The sequence below is a fragment of the Cherax quadricarinatus genome, chromosome 48, assembly GCF_038502225.1.
Source record: "Cherax quadricarinatus isolate ZL_2023a chromosome 48, ASM3850222v1, whole genome shotgun sequence".
In the NCBI taxonomy this organism is placed as follows: domain Eukaryota; kingdom Metazoa; phylum Arthropoda; class Malacostraca; order Decapoda; family Parastacidae; genus Cherax; species Cherax quadricarinatus.
The window spans coordinates 23,172,825-23,192,823 of NC_091339.1; the positions used below are offsets into that span (position 1 = coordinate 23,172,825).

General features: G+C 39.6%; 1 protein-coding gene across 2 annotated transcripts; it reads right to left on the reverse strand.

Moving 5' to 3' along the window:
• Positions 1–2,192: 2,192 nt before the first annotated feature.
• PCID2 (PCI domain-containing protein 2) lies at positions 2,193–18,095 on the reverse strand. Of its 2 annotated transcripts, none has more exons than XM_053787134.2 (9): positions 18,017–18,095; positions 16,619–16,660; positions 16,057–16,178; positions 15,511–15,657; positions 13,484–13,603; positions 12,015–12,232; positions 10,244–10,344; positions 2,710–2,909; positions 2,193–2,452 (listed from the first exon to the last, which is right to left on the reverse strand). In XM_053787134.2, the coding sequence occupies exons 3-9, from the start codon at positions 16,146–16,148 to the stop codon at positions 2,242–2,244; spliced, it is 1,089 nt and encodes a 362-aa protein (XP_053643109.1). In that variant the 5' UTR covers positions 16,149–16,178; positions 16,619–16,660; positions 18,017–18,095; the 3' UTR covers positions 2,193–2,241. The 2 variants fall into 2 exon arrangements, with proteins under 2 accessions (XP_053643109.1, XP_053643108.1); XM_053787133.2 differs by lacking the exon at positions 18,017–18,095 and adding an exon at positions 17,342–17,489.
• Positions 18,096–19,999: the final 1,904 nt, after the last annotated feature.

A 19,999-nucleotide genomic window follows, 5' to 3' on the forward strand; every position in this document is an offset into this window, starting at 1 on the left:
GTCGACAGTTAGATATGTCTTGTGTAATATACCAAAGACTCCATATACAGTTAAGGTCATGACTTACGGCACCTACTCATGAGGGGCGTAAGTTTTAATTGAAATTGAATCTCACTAGCTTTAGTGAATGGTCACGTATGACTTTGTTGCTAGGTACGTCAGAGCTGGGAAAATCACAAGTCATCATGCATCATCAAGGTGTAGAGAAAAATGCTGTATATACGAGCTACTGCAGATGCGCACATTCACCTATTCAGTGTACTTGGAGTCACTTCTGTGCACCGTCCCCTGGGCCTGGTCCCACACCTGGCATGATTGATCAAGCTGTTAGTGCCTGCCACCCGCACTCTAACTTATGCACTATAACCCAGCTGATAAGGAACTCTTTTCGGGGAATCTGTAAAGTTTCCTCTTGAAGACAATATAATAATCAAAATTAAGCGCTAAACCCACCGATTGAAGACGGCTGGGATTTGTTGGTAATCCCCCCTTATACATGAATAGAGGGTGTTGAAAGTCGTGGTCTCTTAACACTTACTGAGTTCTCTGTGTACTCATTGCTCCCTGCATTGGAGGTATCCTGCCAACCTCTCGTGTCCATAAGTAGTAATTTTGGTATGCAGGTTTGGGACTAATCACTAGTATCTTCCAGTTGTAGGTTATGTATCTTTCTGAACTACATTCTAAGAAGTGGTTCTAGGGACTTCAAGCACTCCTAGTAATTTAGGTGCTCGAGTTTATACAAGCTGTAAAGATTCTCTATAGTATTTCCAGCTTAAATCTCTAGAGATTAAAATATTTTCTTAATACAAAATAATTACATTCTTAATTAATGAACTGTATAGTCCTTGTGGCTTAGCGCTTCTTTTTGATTATAATAATAATAATAATTAATTAATGAACCTTGTGGTCATTGTTTTTTGACCTATTTCGCAGTCTTAAGAGCTGGTATCATACCTCAGCTCGTTGCAAAGCCCAGCACTAAGGTAAAGTACAACTCCTTAGGATGCAATCCACAGCAGGAGACCAACTCCTATATACCAACAGAAGTGACGATGGGCAGCACATTTAAGAATTGACCCGGTGGCCTGGTGGCTAAAGCTCCCGCTTCACACACGGAGGGCCCGGGTTCGATTCCCGGCGGGTGGAAACATTTCAACACGTTTCCTTACACCTGTTGTCCTGTTCACCTAGCAGCAAATAGGTACCTGGGTGTTAGTCGACTGGTGTGGGTCGCATCCTGGGGGACAAGATTAAGGACCCCAATGGAAATAAGTTAGACAGTCCTCGATGACGCACTGACTTTCTTGGGTTATCCTGGGTGGCTAACCCCCCGGGGTTAAAAATCCAAACGAAATCTTATCTTATCTTATCTCTTACAGTACATCATAGATGGCTCAGAAATTGAACTTGTGGCTCTGGTGGCCTGGTGGCTAACGCTCTCGCTTCACACGGCGAGGGTCTGGGTTCGATTCCCAGCCAGAGTAGAAACATTGGACGTGTTTCTTTCCACCTGTTGTCTATGTTCCCCATCAGTAAAATGGGTACCTGGGTGTTAGTCGACTGGTGTGGGTCGCATCCCGGGACACTGACCTAATTTGCCCGAAATGCAGAGCATAACAAGGGAGTTTCTATATAGTAGTATGTCATTGTTGTCAGCTAGGACTGTATACCTTGTACATGTACTTGTAGTAAATAAAGGTATTATTATTATTATTATTATTCTGTTGAGCTGAACTCTTAGCTACCACTGAGTTACAGGATTATTTTTTACATTTAAGAGGAAGTGCTAAATTCACAGGGGGCCATATAGCACCTGGGGCATAGAGGTGATGCAGGGCCTCATGCAATAAATAACGTGTTATAAAGCAACAGGCTACTCTATGGATACACCCACTTCCTGTATTATTTGGGCTATTTAATAATTATCATGGGGAAGCACAAAAACCCACATGGCTATGTATTATTATATTCATGAGGAAGAATATTATTACATTCACAGGGATAGCTAAATCCATAGAGGTTTAGTTTATACATGGGAGGCATTCAGGTTTGATCCAAGAAAGAGGATCACAAGTCCAATTCCTTCCACCACGAGCCCCTTACCAGCATCAAAAACCCCATAAGGGGTCATACAATGCCTGGGAATGGGAGGTACAGTAATCAGTCATGACAAGGAAAATAAGTTTGACTTCTACTGATTTCTTGTCAAAGCTTTATTTATGAATCCTACCAACATTATCAACAAGCTGTTAGAGGTGGGAATGGATCTTTTTTGCTGACAACTACTTTTCGGTGAGCATGGGAAATGTAACCCTTCATGCGCCCATCATTAATCATATTGGCCAGTATGCACTCCGTTTCATCATGGTCGACATCCTCAACACACATCCACTTCAAAGATTGCAAGAAAAGGGAAACCTCAATCTGATGAGAACCAGTGATGAGAAAACTGTTGGGAAAAAAAAAAGCACAAAGTAGTCTTCAGTCATTTTAAAACACTAAATACACATTATTCTTTACATTAAAAAGACAATTATATTTTTTATTTGATGCCATTTTCAATAACGTAACTATCTTAATTTACAGTCAACTGTATAATACACTTTGACAATGAATCAACATTCACAACAAAAAGCAATGCTCAATGAATAGGTTTAAACTATTACTGTATATTCATTCTAGAGCATATCAGCCAATATTACTCACACTTTCTTGAAGAGATTTCTGAAGGCCAAGATTTTCAGCTTCTCAAGAATAAGATAAATTCCAGCTCCAATGAAAAAACTCTCATGTTTTACTAATGTTTCTGAGAGGAGACGTACATTTCCCTGGCGAACAGATGTTACCACATCATAAAACTCAGGCAGGTTGAATCTCTCCAATACAGACTGTTTGGGTAAGTATCCCTGAAATTGGAAATATATAAAACATTTACCACAACGCTATATTACATTAAACATTTAGTCATATGTGATGGTGGGTTTTATTTTTCTAATTTATCCCCCCATTTTCCTTTTTTTTAAGTTTCCTATTAGCCTTGGTAATCCCAGATGCATGTATTTTCATGCCTCACAGATGGCAGAAAATCACTGTTTTTTCTGCATCAGCAATTAACAATGCAACATTTTCACATTATTATTATTATAATCAAAAAGAAACGCTAAGCCACAAGGGCTATGCAGCGCTGCAGGGTAGGGAAGGAAGTGAGAGTATTGGGCGGTAGAAGGGGGGAGGGATGATCAGTAGGTTACAGAAAACAGCAGGGCAGGGGATAGTGCGGGGGTAGAGGGCAGCAAGAGATTGAGGTAGAAAGGGCTGAAGGTATCATCAGAGTTTGTGAAGTCAGTTGTTGTCAAAAAGTCAATGAAAGAGTCCGGATGAAAGGTGGGTCCATCAGCGAGAAGTAAAGGTAAAGAGAGCAGCAGAGCGAAGACAACGTTGGAGGTATATTGTGTGTGCTCGTTGATAAAGTGGGCAGTCTAATAGAATGTGGCTAACCGATATTATTATTATTATAATCAACAAGAACAACCGGCTTTACCAAATTTTTCCTTCAGGGGTAAATTGGGGTTTTTCCGGATAAAACCCCCGGTCAAAAAAAAGCCGAAACCTGACTGTATCAATTTTGGAAAGGGGGACCCCAAAAATTTAAAAGGTTTATGGGGGATGACAGGCGTCTGGAAAAAAAATTTTATGGGGTTTTGGTTGGAAAATTTAAACCCAAAAGTGGTGGCCCCCTTTGGGAAAAGATTGACCGCATGGGAAAAGAATGGAGGGAAGTCAAAAAAGCCTGCAATTTTGAAAGTCATCAACATAATTGACCTTTAAAAATTTTGGGTGGAAGACTAGAGGCCAAATCATTTTAAAGGGAAAAAATGTTGTGCTCCCGAACCCTCCTGGGGATACCCCTTTTTCTTGGATAAAGTCCGGGAGGGACATTGTGTTGGGAAAACAAAAATCTTATTAAAGGCTTGGGAAGGATGGTAGGGGGCCGAGGCCCGAGGGGGGCCGGGGGAAAATTTATCCCAAATTGTTTTATTTCTCAAGGTCAAAAATGGCAATAACTAAGGGGGTTATTAGAAGGGATTACAAGCATTTTCCAAGGGAGTAAAAGGGGGCTGGTTTAACGGCCCTTTTTGAAAGCCTTTGGAGTGGGAGACTGTTGTGTGTCCCCTAAATAAAACTAAAAAATCCCATTTGGGGGTTATCACTTTGCAAAACTGCTGTAAGAGCAATGGGAGAAGTGGGAAACTGTGTCCCGGTTTTTGCCCCGGGTTTTTGGGGAAAAAAAGGCAATGGCGGGGTTTTACAGCTATGGAAAAAACTTCTTCCCAAAAAAGATTGAAAAAGGGAAAAAGGACTAAGGGCTGGCTGATTAAATGTTGTGAATGAATAGAATGTGTCGGGGGCCGATGATGGGGGAAACTGGGGTGTTCCTCAATTCCTGAAGTGTAAAAAACATTTCTGTTCTTCTCTGAGAGGGAAAAAAAAAGTCCAAAATGCTAACTCTCTGGAGAAATTTGAAAAAAAGAAGGGGGATAGATGGGCCTTGGAAAATGGACCGATGATTAAATTTTTTGGGGGGCATCTAGTGGGTTTCTTCCCAACAAAACCAAAAAACCCCCCCGGAAACAGGGGGTCGGGGGAATTTTCCACTCCCGTTTTGGGACTTCTTTCCAGACTACTCAAAAGGGAAACGGGGGATGGTGGAACCAAATCTCCCCCCGTCGTTTAAATCAGGATGGGTGGTGGCGATGGGTTCGGAAAAACAAAAAAACCCCTCCGGGGTTTTTTTGCCCCGGGGCCTGCCCCTACGTTTCCAAAAGCTGCCCAGCACAAGCAGGGGGCCCCAAAAACGCCCTTTTTGAAAATGCCCGCCCAGAAGTTTGGGGATAGAAGGCAAACGGTTGCGGGGGGAAGAAAAAAGGGATAAAAGGGTCATCAATGGAGAATTTTAAAAAGGGGAATCCTAAAAAGTTGTGAGTAAAAGGGTTTAATTTCCTTTATAAATTGCCAAGCGTGGGATTCGTGCGTAGAAAAAGGGCACTTTAATTAAAGGTCTCATCAGGAAAAGGATCTGAAGAATACAATAAATTATAGCCTGAGATAGGATAGATAATGGCAGAGTGTAATTTTGGTTCCTGTAAGCAAACACCAACAGGGGAAAACTGGGAGAGCGACATCTGAAGCTCACCCCGATTACCCCTGAGGCCGCGAATATTCCACTGTAAATAGGCCATGATTGGCAACGATAAAGATACCTGAAATCCGCAGGTAAGGGTACCTACGGACTAGAGGGGTTAGAAAAGTCCACATGCGGTGGCAAAGGAAAACGTTCAAGTAGCGAAGGAACGGTGCGTTGTGAAGAAAGGAGTTGCGCAGATGGAGAAGAGGAAAGAGAAGGAACAGAGGGTGGATCAGTGTCCATTGATGGTTTGGTCTCTGCAATATATTCAGAGATTGCTTCAAGTGTTTCGGAGTTCAGAGACGTCGTATGGGAGACAATATTGGAGATGGAAGGAGGAGGAGTTTGAGTAAAGATCGGAGCTGTAATGGACTGTACCAAGGTGGGGAGGGGGGGGGGCAAAAGGGTGGAGGGAACTGGAGAAGTGTGGAAGGGGACAGAAGAGGCAGGAACCTGGGAGGTGGCAGAAGAGGAAGAAACGTGGGAGGGGACAGGGGAGGAAGGCACAGTATGAGGAGGAGGATGAACCTCCACACTTGTAACAGAGCCAGTGAAAGGGGAAGACTCAGGTACAGAGACCGGGAAGGTAAAATGTGGAGGTGGATGAAGAGAAGGAGGGGTTAAAGGAGATTTTTTGGGCCTCTGAGAAGTAGAGGGACGATTGGGAGGAGGTGTCATACAAGGTCTTGTTGATACCGGGGTTTGTGAGGGAGGACACGAAGAAGTGAGGACAGACTGTGGAGTTGAAGCAGGGACGTCTGAGCCCAGAACAGCAAAAGAATTAGATACAGGAGTGACTATGGGACTGGCAACCGCAGAGGAGGCTGCAGAAGATGTGACCCCAGAAGTGGGGGACACTTTGAAACACGAGAATAAGAAACATGGGGCAGTCTCCCTTGGAGGCGGAGTTGAGAAACCGCCATAGCATAAGGGAGACCTTCTGCCTCTTTGAGGCTACGAATTTCCCGCTCATTTAAGTAGACTTGGCAACGGCGAGAGTATGAAGGGTGAGCCTCATGACAATTGAGGCAAGAAGGAGTTCGACTGCAAGACGTATTAGAATGGTCATCTGCACCACAGACTGGGCATTCGGCTATAGACCTGCAATATTTTGCTGGGTGGCCAAATCGCCAGCAATTCCTACACTGTTGTGGTGTAGGGATCACTTTCCGAACTTGTAACCGATGTCTTGCTACATAAACAGAGGATGGGAGTTCATGGCTGTCAAAAGTTAAACGAGCCACATTGCAAGGGTATCGTCTTCGCCCGTGGGCAGGAAGAACATAAGTGTCTACCTTGAGAATTGGGAGATCTTGGAGTTCCAGCTGTTCGAGAATGTCAGTGCCACATGTTTGGAAATTCTGTTGGACTATGGTATGGGGCAGAATAACAGTACCACTACAAGAATTGAGGGAATGATGTTTTTCGATAGTGATAGGAATAGTATCGATATGTGAAAGAGAAAGATCATGAGCTCGAGTAGAATTCTGGACTGTGATGATGCTCGTACCACTCTTAAGAGCATGAAAGGAAATACCTCTACCAACGTGGCGTAGGAGCGCTTTGCCAATACTATGGTCGGAAAGATAGGCAGTAGAAGAAGTCGGTCTTAATGTAAAGAATTTAGTCCATTGTGTGGTCTGAAACTGAGTGTGGAGAGGGAGTGCATGACGTGTCGGTCTTTTCCGAGTAGAAAGGGAAGGTAACAAAGTAACATCATTAGGAGATTGTCGTTGACGTTTAGAAGTGGGACCAGAGTTGGTCCGACGTGGGACGGGCTGGCGATTCAAAAATCTCCGCACCGTAGAAGGAGAAGCCGGAAGCATAGTCAAAGGAGAGCGGAGGTCAGACAAATCGAAGGAGTCAGTGGAAGCCCCGGTACCTAAAGCGGGTGAGGAAACAGCACCAGCAAGAGGTACAGGGGCCTTAGGAATGTCCGAAGAGTGGCCAAAAGACGAGGCGAGGCCAGAACAGGGTGCGGTAACAATAAGGGGCCCAGGGGTAGCGGGGTCATGGATCGGGTACTCCATGGTTAGGTTACTTCTTTCTTTTTGTTTTTAAGAAAAAAAGAAAGAAAAGAAAATTAAAAAAATGAATAAAAAAAGGGGGGGACCAGGGAGGGATAGTTCCTAGGAGGAATGAAAGGGCCAGAAATCTCCCTCCGTGCCCAAGAGGACCTCAGCACCGCAAGTAGCGCAGATGCAGCATGGAACCTGTGCCATACCCTACCCATCATGCCAGTAAACCAGCAATCCGGGATAGCAACCTCACATCTGCCCAGCTACCTCGGTGGACATGAGAGGGCGGCCGGATATCCACCACAAAGCATACCTCCTTCGGCCACTACCCCCGAAATCCGAAAGGTGGCTTCCAGAGATACACCCGTTGCTCGAAAGACACCCAAACCCACCCTCCGGGATACCGGAGAGGGATCGGGACATCCCCAGGCGATCCAGATTCCACGGCAAACTACGCCACCGCCAAGAACCTCAACAGAATGGGATGGACCCTGGTATCCTTTCCCCTACCCAGGAACTAGCACACCTGTGGGAAAAATTCCAAAGGCCAAAAAAGGAAGGGCAAAAGGGAGGGGTGGGGAGGAGGAGGAGGAGGAAAGGAAAAAGGGGAGGATGGGATAGGGAAGGGGGGATTGGGGGGTAATTAGGTTCGGTCTGAGGAAGGAGACCGACAGGTCTAATTCCTCAAACCAAGAGCCTCTTCACCATGCCAAGGACCCCCCTTTGAAGAGGAACATTTTCACATCTAATGAGGAAACATAAGAATTAATGAGCACTGCTGTAGGCTTACTGGCTTGTGGAAGGCAGGACCTTCTCGAATCCAACCATTCTCACTTATAAATCTGTCTAACCTATTTTAAAACCTATCCAAAATTTTTAGCTTCAGTGTTTTTTTTTATCTTATGAGAAAAGATATCCAACCAAAAACTTAAAATACTTTGTTCAAACTGGATAAATTTAGGCAATGCAATGTGCACTGCAGGATTATTTTTATGTGGTGCACACTGACCACACAGACCCATTCTCTCACATGTGGGCCTACCAGCTTTCTCCCGCTTGATTTGAAGCCGCTAGAATTATTGAGTGTATATACGTCAGAAACATTGGCTCGTAAGACGTATTTATACGTCGAAAACAGTCAAAGGGTTAAGGAAGCGTGACCCCATGGGAAAAAATTATAACATTCCAATCTGCTTCTAGAAGTGAAGGGCCATCACATTTCAAATAAACCACACAATTTTAGTTCCTCTAGTAGTGTGAGCACTACTTTCCGCCTGGAACTTGGGGTTTGGTTAAGTGGTTTCCACTTAACCCGGGAGTAGTTTAAAAGTATATTAATCTTCAGCATGTAAAGTTTTTGCATAGTTATTCAATTATTGTAAAGCCAATGTTTCTTTTTTTAATTTCCTGATTTTCATATTTCAAGTAGGTTTACTGGATTCAGATATGTCATTAGATGACATATCTGAATTTATAAATGATACAGGTCGGCCATCACTAATCCAGCATCATTGGGACCTGTAGTGTGCCAGATTAGGCGAGTTTGCCAGATTAGAGTGGTTAGGTTAGAGTACACTTAATTAACTTACCAATAGAGACTGCAACATCTTCTTCATTTTCATCACTTTTCTCCTTCATTGGCTTGCTGCTGTGGATTTACAACAATCTTCACAATTTCTGAGTCGGTATGATTTAGTATTATGATGAAATTTGAAATTATGCCAGGCCTGGTCGTGGACCGGGCCACGGGGGCGTTGATCCCCGGAATAACCTCCAGGTAGAAAGGATAGTACAGGTCGGTCATCACTTATCCGGCAATCAGTTAAGTTCCATCAGCAATCCAGCACTAATTTTGGCTAGCATATCTTCAAATTCCATTATAATGACTCCAATCATTATAGTAACTCAAATTTCATCATTATAGTGACTCAGAAATTGTGCAATGGTAGTAAATCCACAGCAGCAAACCAGTGGAGAAAGCAGTGATGAAAATGAGGAAGATTTAGCAGAAAGAGTCTATTGATAGGTTAAATAAGGGTATTCTAACCTAACCACTCTGTAATCCGGCAAACTCACTAATCTGGCACACTACAGGTCCCAATGATGCCGGATTAGTGATGGCCGACCTGTACTGGTTATGCAAGAAGTTTCTGATGAGTGGAACAATCAGCCAAGGTCACTGAGTAGGGTAAAATTTGGTCAGCTTTAAGAAAAAGTTTGGAAAAATGTATGGGTAAGAAAGATCGGATTTGAGGGCTTGCCTGGCATAGGCACGTGCTCTTCCATTATTATGTTCTTATAACCTTGGTTAGCTTTCAAAAATAGGTAGGCTAATTTTTTTTAACACATTGGCTGTCTCCTACTGAGGTAGGGATGGCCAGTGTGTTTAAACAAATCACTTACTGCATAATTACAAGAAAATTCCTGAGATTAGTTTTATTTCAGATTTTATATTTAGAGATTCTTCTTTTTAAATCAAAGTCGATGTTCAATTTTTGTCCTTCACTTTTAGTTTTATAAATAAAAAAAACCTAGGAGTACCTATTGACACAGAATTATTAAGCTGACTGTGAATCTGCATGGTATTATAATCAAGGAGGAAGCGCTAAACCCGTAGGATTATACAGCGACTGTGGGGAGGATGTGGAAGGTATTCAGGTTTAATTCAGGGAACTGGAGCACAGATCCAATTCCCTAGATCAAGAGTCCCTCACCAGCATCAGGAAACCTTCCTTGAGGGGAATCTGCATGGTAACTTTGATCTAGTATTTGTAATTAAATGTTCAAAACAATACAGAATTTTGTGTCTAAACTTAACAGGTTATAACCCCACTTGCTAATTTAATATTTCATGAATACCTGTTTGCAGATACTATATATGTAAAATGCTGAGAGTAATTCTGAATATCAGTGAAAACTGATAGTGAGTTTATCATTCTCTACCCATGAGAAAGGGTGCAACAGTACAAATTATTATTTAAAGAGAGGTACATAAACAGAGAAGCAATTTCTTTTACTACTGTTACAGGAGACCTACCCGCAGCATTTTCACAGGAATTAAATAGATAAGAATGCGTCTCTTATTTTTCCGGCTACCGGCGTGGCATCTCTGGAAAGCGAATGACAATGTTGCATCAGCTGAAAATAAAATGAAAGATATGGTATTATATCATAGGTCATATTTTAATTAGCTTGAAAAATCCCATGAAATTTAAATGAAATGCCAGGATAATTAATTTAAAAAGTTTATGCAGTTCAGAAATAAAATACAGTCGAACCACAGTGTTCATATGCCCTAGTCTGTATGTACAACTATATTATTCTCTATAAAATGTATATTCTGTTAATATTTTTGGATATCTGGAACAGATTAATTGGATTTACATTATTTCTTAAGGGAAATATCAACAAAAAATACATTTTATAGAGAATAACTATAGTTTTACATACAGACTAAGGCATATGAAAACCGAGGTTCCACTGTAAATTATTTGAAGTAATAAAAATTATGAATTAACAGAAAATACATTATTACACTTTTCAGAAATTTCAGAATAACAATAATTCAGTTGCTTAACTTACTTTATATTCTCTTAGAAACACTTACAGAAAATATGAAAAGAAATGCATATGTAACAGCATTAAATACAGTACAAGGTTCCTGCACAACAAATTAAAAAAAAAAAATACACTGTATAGCAGAGCTAAATACAATAGGTACTAGGCTCCTATGACATTACTGAGAACATAAGGTACAGTATTATGAAAAAACTGGTTTAATACTAACACCTATGACCTTTGCCTGTAATGCTTTTCAATTATTTCTGTGGGAGTACCATCCTACCTCACAAAAGTGGTTGAAAAGGGCAATGATAATGATGATATAACACCAAAGTTAATGACTGTACACTGAGGTTGATTTTGCATAGAAAGATACTGAATAATGATTTTTTTTAACAAGCTAACAATCTCCCACGAAGTTATGGTGAACTGAAAAAGATGAAACACTCTCAAAATTATTCATTCAATCACCATCTTGCTAGAATATAACTGCAACATCCCCACCCCTCCTTCAGAGTGCAGGTACTGTGCATCCTATCTTTAGGATTCAAGTCCAGCTAACTGATTTCCCTGAAACCTTTTGTAAATGTTGTCTTGCTCACACTCCAACATCGCCATGAAAACCACATGCCTCCACTTATTCCTGTCTAGTGCACTCACACAAGCCTGTTGGATGTCCAAGCCCATGGCACTCAAAACCTCCTTTACCCACTACTTTTTACCTTCCCTGGGATGATCCCTACCCCTCTCTCCCTCCATCCCAGATTTATATACCCTCCTGGTCATCCTATTTTGCACCATCATTTCTAAATGTCCAAACCACCTCAACCTCTTCTCAGCCCTCTGAACAACTTCATTCTTTTGGTAATCCCAAACATTCCTCTAATCTCCAAATTCTTTGCATAATAATCTATGTACCTTCCAACATAACATCTCCACTGCCTCCAACCTAGCTCTTGCTGTAATGTTTAAAATCCATGCTTCACATCCATTTAACAGTCCTGGCACTACTATACTCTGGTATGTTTCCCTTTTTGCCTTTTTACCTCGTCAATTTGCAACTTCTCCCAAAAGAATCGTGTTGCCAGCATAAAACAACTGTGACAACTCCTACTTTGTATCAATGATAATCCATTATTACTGATGGTACATACGTACTTGAATATTCAATTGCAATATGAATACTGATGTTAATTCATCTACATATATGTAGTTAATTATATATTCATAAGCTTATTGTATATTACCTGATTTGAAATCTGAGTCAAACATGTCCTTCCTGCCTGTGTAATATTTGTATGTAATAAGCTGAGACAGCGAGAAACGCTCTTTGAAAGCCAAAGCCTCGATAGCACGTATCATTGGTTTACACAGGTTAAGCTTGTTGATCTTGAAATATATCTTGAAAAACTGATTGACCAAGTAGAGGAGGCCCCATCGCTTTGTGCAGTCTTCTCCAGTGCGTCTGTAAATAAGGGATAGGTTACACAGTGCTCCTAAATAAAGCTCCGTATCACAATCATATAACAGTATAGTTAAAGGAATTTTTATTCCTTTATCACCCTCGCCAATATCATCCCGCCTTCATTATGCAAGAAAGTGGCATTTGCTTGGAGAAGATAGAGGATTTCTCCAGGAGTAAAAAAAGAAAAGAAATAAGAAAAAGAGGTTGAAATAAATTAAAGACACAGTATTCAGTCATACCTTTGATTTCACACTACATATTGTGGTAATCCTTGTTTTTAACACTTGCAGGCTTGGTGTTATATTTTTAAAATCAGAGGTGAGTTTAGATTTAACTTATTCTTTATGAAAGTTTACAAGTATAAAAAGCTGGCCCAGTGTCTAACGCGTCGATCTGGAGTTTTATGACTCTCTGATCGAGGGTTCTATCCCTACCCATGGTATGGCTGGTTTACTGAATGAATGATTGGGAATAAGCTTCTTCCTTTGGATAATAACCAATGTGGTAAAAAAATTATTCACTGAAAATTTCTTCTTTCTTTCAACACACCGGCCGTATCCCACCGAGGCAGGGTGGCCCAAAAGGAAAAACAAAAGTTTCTCCTTTTACATTTAGTAATATATACAGGAGAAGAGGTTACTAGCCCCTTGCTCCCGGCATTTTAGTCGCCTCTTAGAACATGCATAACTTACGGAGGAAGAATTCTGTTCCACTTCCCCATGGAGATAAGAGGAAATAAACAAGAATAAGAACTAGAAAGAAAATAGAAGAAAACCCAGAGGGGTGTGTATATATATGCTTGTACATGTATATGTAGTGTGACCCAAGTGTAAGTAGAAGTAGCAAGACGTACCTGAAATCTTGCATGTTAATGAGACAGAAAAAAGGACACCAGCAATCCTACCATCATGTAAAACAATTACAGGCTTTCGTTTTACACTCACTTGGCAGGACGGTAGTACCTCCCTGGGTGGTTGCTGTCTACCAACCTACTACCTAGTTACTGAAAATTTATCATTGGTAAATGTAAACATTCTTCTGCTTCTAGTATGTAATAATGATTATTGCGCATTTTTAAATTACATGCATTATATAAATACAGAACAAAGCCATAATGAAATTAAAAGACAGCAGTACCACATAAAAAATATCTGTTTGTCATAAATATCAGTTGTCTTTACTATATTTGTTAAATAAATTTCCATAAACCTAAACAAGTGATTTTTCAAAAGTACGCAGAATAAAACTCACGTATCTGCAGCACAAACACGGAAGCAGCTCATGAGAGCTTCGGCTGCTTTCTCCAAGGTCTCTCCTGCCTTACTTGCTCCAGAGCGTGTCAAATCATAATCTGCAGCAGATGCAAATAACCTGTTGTCAAATCAGGGTTGTTAATATAGCTCAGTTTATGTAGCACAGTTAAGGGTACATTAAAATTACTGAATATATTGGCACTACATTTTTCAGGACTAGAAGTTTACATTTTATTATAAATTTTTAAACTTTTTGCATCAATCAGCACTACTCAAGTTTAACCCTTTCAAGGTTTCCGACGTACTAGTATGTCTAAGGTGCCAGGGTTATTGACGTACTAGTACGAGTAAATTCCAGCGCCTTCAAATCTAGCGAGAGAAAGCTGGTAGGCCTACATAGAATGAGTCTATGTGATCAGTATGCACAGTATAAAAAAATCCTGCAGCACACAGTGCATAATGAGAAAAAAAAAAACTCCGACCGTGTTTTTGGTTTAAAACAGTGATTTTGCAGTGTATTTTCGTATGGTATTTATGGTTGCATTCTAGTTTTCCTGGTCTCATTTTATAGAATGGAAGACATTACAGAAATTGAGATGATTTTGAATAATTTCACAATAAAAAGCACCTTGAAACTCAGCTCAAAATAGCAGAAATGTTCGATTTTTGCCAAAGTTCAAAAGTAAACAAATCATGCCATGCGTCCAATACATATCAACTGGAGAGTCTAATATTCTTTCACAAGTGCGCTGATATTATTTATACCATTTTTACACTAATGCAGTAGTCTGCATAACAGTAAATCTTCTATTTTTTGTGAGAATAAAAATTCAAAGTGGAAAGCAAAAGAAATGTATGAGGGGCCTAGGGACATGACTAATGAACAGAGAAAATGTTATTTTAGTGCCAGGAATGTCTGTCTTGTTTATTCTGGACCCTATTTGGAAATTGGCACGTTTTGAAATTTGTGTGAAATTGGCAAAATTGCCAATTTCTGACCATCTTATTGGATAGTTGAAATTGGTAAATGGGTGGTTTCTTGTACTCATTCGATAGAAAAAATGGAGTTCTAGTGAAACAGTTATGATTTTTGTCAACTAGTACACTGGAATTGGCCAAAAATAGGGCTCAAAGTGGGCGAAATCGCCGATGCGTAAACATCGTCGAGATCGCTAACTTTGCGAGAGCATAATTCCGTAAGTTTTCCATCAAATTTCCTACTTTTGGTGTCATTATGATCGGAAAAAGATTCTCTATCATTTCATAATAAAAAATATTTTTTTTTTCCGAAAAATTTTTGACCCTGAGAACAAGTTTAGGAGACGACCTCTCGACCCTGAAAGGGTTAAATTTAAAATGAAGGAACGAATGCACAAAACCTAGAGTATTTTAGTTAATTTACATATTTTCCTCTAACGATTTATACCTACGGAGCAGAGGATCAGTCTTATGAAAATCTAAAATGTAAAGACTAAAATATGTACAGTATTTAGATTATAATAATTAGACAAATTTTAATTTCCTATTTTTTGACTTTACATAAATTAAAAATCATACCTTTTGTACAGATTATAATTCCAGTCAAATTACCACATTCTTATAATTTTAAGTTAGCAGTCACATACATGTATGATACCGATTTTCTGGCACCCTCGGTTCCTAGGCTTTGCCAGAATACTGATTTTGCTGGACCAACAGAGGTCATATATGACCTGTCATGGTCTGCTGGAAACTTAAATTAAACATCAGCATAAATAAAACAGGTTTATTTATTACTGTACTTAAAAAGAATGTTGCAGTAATACCACTCTGAAAGTGGTAAATTTTAGAACTTTACTGGAGCTGCTGAGCTAATCACTAGCCATAGCTAAGGTTAACTGTTTGCAAAATGTAAGTTTGTCCAGACTAAAAGAGGTACTGGACAATCTGTTGCCGGTAAATCGGTGTTGTACTTATATTACATCCATGACAAATTTGAAATACTGTATCAAGAACAAAAAGACGATGCAATAGATTACTGCATACCTTAAATCAAGGCAAGCACTATACATAATTGGCAGCATCCAATTCTCTTCCTTTAGCTCCTGCATGAAACGAGCAACTGATTGTACCACCACCATCTGCGTCTTCCAGGCCTCAACACAGTCCCCAGAGCCTGCAGCCCACACTGCCCTGCAAAACAAAATAGATTTAAAAAATTTATCGGAATAAGAGTGATAACCCTATATGGAAATGATATAGATATTATTTAAAATAATTACTGTCAATAAATATGGCTTATGGCTCAGCAATCTAGAAGTTATGGAAATTAACAAAGAGCTGTATGCACTTCATGTTCAATATGAAATTGCTCCCAATTAATCCTTGTATAATGTTTATGTAAGTATACACTTAATGAATGCAATCATATATAAAATTAATTACTTTATATACTGTATTGTATGAATATCTGATAAATAAATTTAATCGATCAACAAGAATATGCATACCAGATTTTAATTAAAAAAAAATTAGGCAACTGCAAGTATATATCATAAGCAACTGTGGAGCAAGAATCTTTTTAATTCAAACCTTAAGTGGGCTGCGATGACCTCAGCCAGTAATGGATCTATACAGCGCTCTACATCTCGCTCAGGTTTCTCCAGCATCAAGCGTAGGCTCATAACATGTGGGTCACGGAAGGAAATGAGATCCTGGTAAGTAAATATAGCATCCAATATTTCTATAAAAAAATTGAACAGTGATACATAAAGTAATGTAATGTGGTGATTATAGCAGTTTGTACCTGTTTTTTGGGTTTGTATTTCGTAAAAAAAAAAAAAGAATCTTAAATAATGCAGAATTTTTTCTGAAACTTAGTAAACATTATAAAATCCATGGGGAAACTCAAAACCCATAAGGGTCATATAGTATCTGAAAAACGAGAGGTTTTCAGATGTCATCGGAGAAAGGGGAGGAGAGTTCCAATTCCTTGGATCAAAAGCAATTCATGGACATCAAAAATCCCCTTCCCATCCCTCCGAAGGATAATAACAAACAGGCTCATAGTGACCCCCAACACAATACTATACATGCACTCAAGTAACTATATACAGGAAATGGAACAAGTGCTGGGCAATTCAAGAATACGTACCCCAAGAACATCTCCATTTTGATGATAGAAAGCTGTCTGGACCTGTTGATACAAGATGTATTGTTAACTTCAGTTTCAATAAACATTAACAAATACATAAAATTACTTAGAATGAGCAATATCTATCGTATTTAAAAATCAATTTTCCTACATGTTAAGTCTCCTTAGTGTGCAGCTATAAGTTTAATACATTTAAAGTTAAATACAGTTACATAAACTCTCATACATAGCAGCATATGTGGATTACCCTGGATAATCCCCCCCCCAAAAAAAAGGCCAGAAAGTTACTTATTTCCACTGGGGCCTTTGTAGTATGTTATTATTCAATCCTACAAGAATCATAAAGCGCCTCGGAAATGGGAGAATCAGTTCTGACTCAAGAAAGCGCAGGAGAGCTCAATTCCACTGGACCAAGAGCCTTCACCAGCGTCTGGGATTATTATTATTATTATAATCAAGGGGGAAGCGCTAAACCCGGAGGATTATACAGCGCCTGGGGGGGGGGGATGTGGAAGGCATTCAGGCTTAATTCGGGGAACTGGAGCACAGATCCAATTCCCTAAATCAAGAGCCCCTCACCAACATCAAGGAACCTTCCTTGAGGGGACCAGCGTCTGGGAGTAATCTGAAAAAGACCATTTGAATACCGACACCAGCGAAGGTTGACACTGTAGGCAGTCATTTATGCTTTAACTTTTTTTGAAAAGTTATTTATGGCCTTACCCTTTGGAGGTAGTCATTTACGGACATTGCTGCCATGGTGACGAGGTTCTGCACTGCTGCTCTCCTTATAAAGATTATTATTATAATATATTTCCTTCACAAAGGCCATTTGTTTACTGCATTCACAAATGGCGAGGATTAGTTGCATTAAAATGTTAACTATTAGGTTAAAAGACTTTTTCACATATGAACTTTTATTTACCACATAGTTTCTAATGAATAAAAATTGAAATATATATATTCACCCCAAAAATCTAATGTTTTCTTTTAACAACAAACGTTTATTTGCTTGTCTTATAACCCAGAATATATTTTTGATTTTTATATAGATGAAGTTTCAGGCCCTTATAATTATGTAACAAACTAATAAAACTAGTGCAGCAAAATTATATTTACTTTCTAAACACATATAGGAATAATAATTCTAACAAGCAATTTTAGTCTGGTGGCCGGGCAGATAGTCTTTTAAATAATAAATCTCCATTATAGAATAATAATAAGATTAATACTATAACCTTTATATTATAATAATAAGGTAAAAGGACCCCAATGGAAATACCTGGACTAAATAAGTCACTCTGTCTGATTTTTTGGGGTTATCCTCGGTTCTCTACATTTATGCTGCTATGTATGATAATCTATGTAACTGTATTTGTATATATCTCATAAACTTACTAGTGGTTAAAGTTCTCGCTTCACACAGCGAGGGCCTGGGCTCGATTCCCAGCCAGAGTAGAAACACTGGGTGTGTTTCTTTCCACCTGTTGTGTATGTTCCCCATCAGTAAAATGGGTACCTGGGTGTTAGTCGACTGGTGTGGGTCGCATCCTGGGACACTTCAATTCAATTCAAAGTTTATTCTCTATAAGGATTACAATGCTTAGTTTACAGAAATTTGGTTATTGTGTGGTTTACATGTAGTAAAATAGTGATTACAGAGTGTACCACTAGAACGCTTAGCATGGCTAGGCATTTCGAGCAGACTTAGTTTTATTCTTAATTGTAAAATATTACAAATTATGAGGTAAGTTGGTATTATGGCTAAGTGACTAAATACTAGTTTGTGAGTTTAGCAATGTAAATGCTTTTGTTTTGGCACAGTACATAATTTCAGTATTGGAGTATCACAGGATTCATTATTTTAAGATTGAGATTAATATTTCTGTTTATGGTCAAATGAGTGAGTGAGTGTAAGTGTGAACCACCAGGTGGTATTCGTGTAGTTAGTAGACAGGGTGTATCAGGGAGATAAGATGTTTTCTAATGGTAGTTTTGAAGGTGATGAATGTGTCTGCAGTTCTAGAGTTCTCAGGTAGGGTATTCCAGATTTTAGGGCACTTGACATACATTGAATTTTTGTAAAGGTTTAGTCGGACACGGGGAATGTCGTAGAGATGTTTGTGTCTGGTGTTATGCCTGTGGGTTCTGTCACAACTATCAAGAAAGCGTTTTAGGTCAAGGTTGATATTAGAGTTTAAGGCCCTGTAGATGTAGATTGCACAGTAGTAAGTGTGGATGTACTGAACAGGGAGTAAGTTTAGGTCTATGAAGAGTGGGGGGGGGGTGTTGCCAGGGATGGGATTTAGTGATTATTCTTACTGCAGCTTTTTGTTGGGTTATTATTGGCTTTAAGTGTGTTGCTGCAGTTGATCCCCAAACACAAATAGCATAGGTGAGGTATGGATAAATAAGTGAGTGGTATAGTGTGAGAATGGCATTTTGCGGCACGTAGTATCGTATCTTGGAGAGGATCCCAACCGTTTTGGATACTTTTTTGGTTATATGCTGGATATGGGTGCTGAAATTCAGGTTGTTGTCAAGGTATAGGCCTAGGAATTTGCCCCCATTATTTCTGGTAATTAGAGTGTTGTCAATCTTAATGTTAATTTGTACATCTCCTGCTCTGCTACCAAACATAATATAGTAGGTTTTGTCAGTGTTAAGCGTAAGTTTATTGGCTGTCATCCAAATCGATATTTTGATCAGCTCCTCATTCACAGTGGTGTTGAGGGTGGCAAGATTAGGGTGAGAGATGACATAAGTCGTGTCGTCAGCAAAGAGAATGGGTTTCAGGTGTTGGGATACGAAATGCTCAGCATAACAAGGGGCTTTCTATATAGTAGTATGTCATTGATGTCAGCTAGGACTGTATGCTTTGTACATGTACTTGTAGTAAATAAAGATATTATTATTATTATTATTATTATTATTATTATTATTATTATTATTATTATTATTATTATTATTATTATTATTATTGTCTACTGTGGATCACAGCATCATTTGCCTAATCAGAGGACTTGGAAAGCCTGTTCTTGTTGACTCAGATGGATGTAAGATAAGAGATAAGATTTCGTTCGGATTTTTAACCCCGGAGGGTTAGCCACCCAGGATAACCCAAGAAAGTCAGTGCGTCATCGAGGACTGTCTAACTTATTTCCATTGGGGTCCTTAATCTTGTCCCCCAGGATGCGACCCACACCAGTCGACTAACACCCAGGTACCTATTTGCTGCTAGGTGAACAGGACAATAGGTGTAAGGAAACGTGTCGGAATTTCCACCCGCCGGGAATCGAACCCGGGCCCTCCGTGTGTGAAGCGGGAGCTTTAGCCACCAGACCTGGTAAATAGTTTAGAAAACCGACAAATTGAAGAATA